This window comes from Ptychodera flava, assembly GCF_041260155.1.
Source record: "Ptychodera flava strain L36383 chromosome 23 unlocalized genomic scaffold, AS_Pfla_20210202 Scaffold_24__1_contigs__length_23054250_pilon, whole genome shotgun sequence".
Taxonomy (NCBI): Eukaryota; Metazoa; Hemichordata; class Enteropneusta; family Ptychoderidae; genus Ptychodera; species Ptychodera flava.
Genome location: NW_027248278.1, coordinates 14,045,531 through 14,052,327, shown reverse-complemented (window position 1 = coordinate 14,052,327; position 6,797 = coordinate 14,045,531). Strand labels below are relative to the sequence as shown.

The 6,797-nt window shown below is 37.8% G+C and overlaps 1 protein-coding gene across 2 annotated transcripts; it reads left to right on the top strand.

The window, feature by feature from the left end:
• Positions 1–6,789, top strand: LOC139124957 (plancitoxin-1-like). 2 transcript variants are annotated; one of them, XM_070691073.1, is made up of 8 exons: positions 20–167; positions 319–627; positions 2,074–2,257; positions 3,411–3,485; positions 4,068–4,235; positions 4,545–4,744; positions 5,512–5,747; positions 6,154–6,789. In XM_070691073.1, the coding sequence occupies exons 2-5, from the start codon at positions 536–538 to the stop codon at positions 4,233–4,235; spliced, it is 519 nt and encodes a 172-aa protein (XP_070547174.1). In that variant the 5' UTR covers positions 20–167; positions 319–535; the 3' UTR covers positions 4,545–4,744; positions 5,512–5,747; positions 6,154–6,789. The 2 variants fall into 2 exon arrangements, with proteins under 2 accessions (XP_070547173.1, XP_070547174.1); XM_070691072.1 differs by having other exon boundaries at positions 1–627.
• The last annotated feature ends 8 nt before the right edge of the window (positions 6,790–6,797 follow it).

Below are 6,797 nucleotides of genomic sequence, written 5' to 3'. Positions count from 1 at the left end.
ATCACATTATCATTTCCGGGTTCAACACAGGTCAAAAGTCAGTGTTTCACTTTCAACGCAACTCTGGGGAAGACGAAAGACAGTCGCCACATGCGTGTTTTACATCAACAAACCTTTCGTCAGTTGATAGACAGCGATATTACACCTTTCTGATTTATTTTTGAAAAGTAATTCTTCCGGCAATTCAATGATTTTGTCGGATGAAAACTTTGTTGGTCTGAACCCCATGTCACCCTTGGGATTGGGTTTTTTATTCGACATCGACCTATTGACATCACCTCTGTAATGTTGACTGATGAATTTAAACACATGTTACAGGCGCCGTGGCTGCGATTGTTGTCAAAGAACCCTTCATTGGTTTGAACCGCCGAGGAGTGAGGTGTGGCTATTCGGGTCGTTTTCATCGGCGTGCTCTTACACAAACGCTCGCCTTGTGTCGGCCTTCAGTCAAATGCCATACCCGTCTTGCGAACAGTAGCCTACAAGAAAAGCGGAAGTTAACAAAGCAAACGGATAGTGATCACCAGCCGGAATCATGCTGGCGCTAGAAGTTTTAGTGTTCTGTTTATTATTCTCTACGTGCACTGGCATCTCGTGTCAAGATGACCAAGGAATGAATGTAGACTGGTAAGAAAGGTCAAAGAATGACCTCACTTCACTCAACTAGTTTACATACTCCTGCCATTTTCTCTGCTTTCAGTTTGCATATCACCTGATACTGTTTTCGTTTGATTTGCTTGCTTATCTCAGACTTTCTGGTAATTGCAACTAAAGTGCCTCAACCCGTCATTTCAGATGACATAAGTGACGATCACCGACAAACATATTCGCCTTATTTTTTATTTGATGGTAGTAGGGTAGAGTACACTTGCTGGCCGTTCTGGACGTGCGTACGTATGTAGATCAGCGTACTTAGTACATGTTTGACCACTGTACCCCTTCAGCACGTCAAAAAGGTGCATGAGTTAATCGTACAAGATTCAAATCTTTGAGAAGACATGCAGATCATATATATGTGTCGGGCACTTTACCATGGGTCTCAAAATGGTACGATTTCTGATCAAAGCAGCATTTCGCGCTGGCTCCGGCGCAATATGTCTCGGTCAATGCCATGAAACATGCCGATTCATGGCCATCTAACCATCGGTCTTGCAGTGAAGATCTGGCTAATGAGATCGTGAGAGTGATTAAAACCAAGGGTTTTCACAGACATGTGGCTAGGTCCGATTGTAGGAGTTCACGTACACTCCTTAAATGTGCAAATATACTATGTAGGACACTTTATAACTGGAACGGCTGCACCAAGTAGGCCTATATGATCTTCTTACTTAGTTCAGTGACTTTCCTAGTATTGTGGAGAGGAATGCACGATACTTTGTGGAATCACGTCGCCATACCTGTAACCTTTAAATTGTACGATGTAGCCTACATCATGACAAGGTAGAACGCACCTCGGGGACAGACATTCGGACTCTCAAACTTTTACAGTTCTCTTCTGATATACCACATGTGGAGGTTCATTTTAAAGCTCTCGATGAAAGAAAACTTTTCACCGGCTTAGTTTTCGAAATTCGAAAATTTTTATTTTTCTCCATAGAGTTAACACAGGGATGGCGGCCATTTTGAATTTCTAATATCGGTAAATCTTGGGAAATTTGTTTCTCTAGTTCCAAAATTTGCACGGTGACCCCTTATTTTTATTCTTGATTTTGAAAGAGAATGATTGAAAGATTCCTTTAGGAAAGTTAGAGCAAAAGTTTAAGTCTTTCACTTTCGAGGTGCATACTATCTTAACTTCTATCGAGCGCCAACGGTACATTAGATAAAGAGTTTACACTTGTCGTACAGGTCTTATATGACCTTTGAGTGCTCTTCCAACAGCATCTCCCTCTACGGTGGAACTAGCGCACATATTATTCAATGAGTGCTGCTAATAGTCTCCCTATGTGCTTATGGAGTGAACGTCATTTGTGTGGAACTTTGATGTTTAAGTAAATGTACTTCTGGTCTGCAGGAGATGACATCAAAAACCGAGAGTCCCAATGCAGTTCATTTTATTCTGTATTTTTTCAGGTTCATAATTTATAACATACCTGAGATTCCTGACAGTGATAATGAGTTGGCGAAAGCTGGTGTTGCGTACTACTACTTTGATCCATCTGTCCAGACAAGCAGGCTATCAACCGTTGGGATAGATTCACCAAAGCAGGCACTGGCGAAGACATTGAACCAAATTTACAGCAATCACAAATCTAAGGTAGCGTGTGCGTTTCGGTTCATTGATAGGTGTCCCACAGAGGTGGTTGAGGTCAATAGCAGTTCGATGGCGTGTTATCTGCGTCAAAGTTAACACTTTTCCTGATGCCCTGCCAAAACCACACATTTTATTTTTCTTGGATACACGTCAAATACTTTTCGACATGAAACATCAAAAGATTGTGTTTGTGTTACAGCAAAACTCTTAAACAAAATTAACCAAAATTCATTACGTCACAGGTATCTGTTCTGAATTCTTTTGCGCCGATTGTTTATGTAATTATATGTAAAGTCGTATTCATTTTATCACAGCAAGATTTTCTTCATGACAAGTGTATTATTAGGGGAATAACACATTTTGTGTAAAAAGGATCGTCATGTTTTCATGTATACCTTTTTTAGTGTGACGAATGTCCTACACTCTGACCAGGCCACTTCTTATTGCAACTGATTTTGATCGAAGTATTCCAAGGTCACAAGGCATCATGTCCCAGTCAAAAGACGTCACCGATTAGGAACTTTTATTTATTTCAATATTCTAGGGGGTCAACAGACAATAACGTACGCCTACGAGTGGTACCATGATGATTTGTCAGATATTATTATATAATTTTATTCCGCAGAGCAAGAATAAGAAAACATTTTAGTGAATAATGTAGAAGATGTTTTGACAAGGCACCAAAACAGGTGTTAGTTTTGGACTGGATTACGAGCTGTAATCCTAACCATGCTTTCAAGTCACTCTCACCATTAATGCATTCAGGTATTAAGTAAAAGCGGGTCGACAACGTCCAAATTATCATCAAATTTAAATAATAATGGCTACATGTGTAAAATGGGCAGGCGATCTTGACCTGCCACAAATTGATTGTCATAAGTAAACTTTTACAATTGATAAGATTCGGTTCCGCCATTTTTTCCTTGGGTTTCAAATTTATCAAGTTTCGAAATGATACGCCATTCATCATTATTTTTTCTATACTGTTACAGCGTACTTCAAACTATCTATTTGTAAGCCATGCTTTCATTAATTAACGAACACCTTCGTCGTACATGCCCTCCATAGTTCTTGACATCATCAAGCAACAATTCTTCAAAATTATGCTCTCAGATTCGAAATTTCTAATATCCGAAATTATCGTTGTTGTCAATAGAATGTAGCCTACTTGATGTACAACGACGAGTGGCCCATACAAAAACCGAGCATTGGGATCGAGGCCATACGAAAGGTAAGGTGACGTAATTATGTCGATTGTAATGGGAAATTAAAGTAAGGGCCGGAACTAGTAACAGTGGCAGGGTTTCGTTGTAGTGTCACGGCACGGTACGGCACGGCTTGGTATAACACGTTGTTTCTCAGGTGTTGCTAAGTGATGTTCAACGTGACACTGTGCTAAGGTGGCAATAGAAGTGTCGATAATGAATGTCAGTTTGCAGAATCAACAAATCATGAAGAGTCAGCAATTCGTTGTATCACGAGATAGTGTGTCAATAGAATACAATGTGTATTGCCTTCAGAGTAAAGGCATATTACGAAAGAAAGTAAACTTTAAATTGTGATAAATGAGAGATGAAATTCATTCAGAGGAACAATCATCAAAAAGCCGAAGTTGTAACTCAGGTTGAGTTCTCTGCTGTAAATAAGAAGCCATCTATCTCCATTCTACCGGCGTGTTCGTCATCAATTACACAAGTATTACGTAAATTAAACTAATTTAATATTGGCGTTCCGGCTAGACCTTCTCTAACTTTCAGAATTATCTCCTCTTTTGAATTCCTGGACCGAGTGTACTTCTTCTTTCGATCGCTAGGTGACGTCTGCTTGGACACAACTGGCGGGTTTTGGCTGGTACAAAGTGCTCCTCGTTTTCCGGAACCCTCAAATGGAAGTTATTCCTGGCCTCACAATGCCAAAAAGTACGGACAGTCGTTGCTGTGTATCTCTGCGCTGGTTGAAGATGGCAGCTTTCAAAAAATAGGTACATGAGAACCAATTGATATTGACGTTTAAGTCTGAAGAACGGATGGCCAAAGTTAAAAGTATATGAAAGACACGGACGTTTTGAGTACTGATCATGGAAAAGAAAAATTTAAAAGCGAATGGAGTTTGACAACACCTGTCTGTAACTTTATTATTTTGTCAAAATTACAGGTATTTCAATTTATAATTCTTGATGCAAAGAACTTTAATTTATGTTTTATTTTGTTTTGTTTAAAGACCACGTGTTTCACTCATGTACTTCAGAACTTTCTACCACTTAACCTGAAATCTTATAATTATCTTTTAGTGACAGCATTGAAGTACAACTGTCCTGCCATATTCGATTCTAACGTACCTCTAGTCATCAAAAATGTTGTCAAAGGGTTAGATGATGTGGTGAATGAAACTGTAAAGACAGAGATGAAGATACACACTACCACGCTGAAATTAAAACCGTGGATGGGGTAGCCTTAGATATATTTGCCAAAAGTGCGAAATTCAATGAAGGTATGATTTGTTATTATTAATTTTATCAAGAACACAAAAATGAGTAATCTGTTTGACAAAGATAAAACTCTATGAATGATGTGTGACGCAACTTCGATGGGGATAACACATGAAATTGAACATGTTGCATGGTTCTTTAATTATGCGAAATATTCTAAGCCTTCTGTACTATTTCGTTTCTCAACCCATGCGATAATGTATGCATACAATATTAGTTAATGCCTTAGAGATCTATTGACGTGCAATGTCCTGAAATTTAGTCCAAGTTCTTTAAATTTTTCACATCAATGCAGTAGCATTGTCTACATAACATCTGCTTGCGTTTTGCAGAGAGGGCAAGTACATCAAAATTTTCATTTTGTTCAACTTTCCCATAGTTCTCTGTTACATGATGTCATCAATAAAGACTACAATTTTTCTTTACAATGCCACTGCAAGGTACTTTCTCCGTCTCATATGTTGTAAAAGAAGGAAAATACGAGTTACCATTCTTTTAAGGATCTAGTGCAATGTGTCCACTTTATATTTTTGTTTCACTTGTAAAAATTTGTACACGGAATTCAATTCGTTTTGAATAAACTTGTGGCTACTATTTTTATTCAATACATTTGTATTAACTTACTTTAAAATCATAAAAACATTCAAAAACTTTGCAACACACGAACGTTGAACATCTATACATATAAATTGCTGTCATTTGTAATTTTTATTCGTTTCTCACTGAGTGTGTACATGTATGTGCCTCTTATGATTACATTTATCAACAGATATATACAGCAAATTTCTGGCTCCTTATTACAAGGCTGACATGTATGCTGAGACTTGGCAGCGGGGAAAACCTGAAGATAATTTCAAGTCGTTCTGCGGAGATTATAAAGTGGAAAACGTCAAATCAATAATCTTATCTGATGATGTAAAATTCCCCACTCTTGATGACCACTCAAAGTGGGCAATAACAGCAACAGATTCAGCTCGAATCTGTATCGGAGATGTTAATAGACAGGTATGTATGCGCTACTTTGTAGGTCTTGTATTATTTTAGTTCATCAAAAGAATATCAAATGATATCTTAATTATGAATATCTTAGTTGTTGCGCTATTTTACATCAGTATTTTGAAGCCATTATTGGAAAGAGTAACTCAAGCTTTTGCCTTTCAATTTAGTAGAATATGTAAACTTAATAAAATTTAATGATGTGATAAACAGTTTGCTAGATGCGCAAAGAGATGAAATTTCAATGTTTTGCTTGTGTACATTTAATAATCTTTCAGCAAAACGTATTCTACAGCTGCTTTTATTATATCTTTGGGTTTATAGTCGTGTACAGATAATCTGTCACCTAGAACTCTTAACTTGTCCAGACCAAAGTTAGAATTGTAAACCACGTCACTGAGCTTTTGAGCTGCAGGTTGACCAGAAGAAGCGTGGCAGTGGCATGGTATGTGCGGAGCTCCCAGAAGTGAGGAAAACTTTTGAATCCTTTGTCAGTGAAATCGAGGAATGTAAAGACGAACATGATGAACTGTGATATGATATATATGGGGATTTAACTGAGCGGTTTTGACTGTGATGTCTTGGCTAGGTGACTTGGTACCATTGGTTGTGAGTTCCAATTCAATCAAGAAATAGCGGAATAGATACCACTATCACAAGGGAGTTGTTAGAATACATAAGCTGACAACCAGTTTAGATCGATCAAACATTTATAGCTAAATGGCAAGCCTAAGTTTAAAAGTCGTTTGTAGAATGCGTCTTGGGGACAGATACTCAGACTCTCACATTCCATTGGTTTTTCAGATCTATAATTTATGGGACTCATTTTAAAACTCTTTGATAAGCAAATTGTTTACCTTCTTCACTTTTCAGAAACTGAAAATTTTACATTTCTTTTTAGAGTTAACATGAGGATGGTGACGGTTTTGAATTTAAAAATACCAGTAAATATTTTCGTTTTGTTTTGCAGTACCAAACTTTGCGCAGAGACCCGCAATTTATATTTTTGATTTGGTAAGAGGATGGTTTGAGGTCTAATTGAGGCAAGTGTGAGCAAAA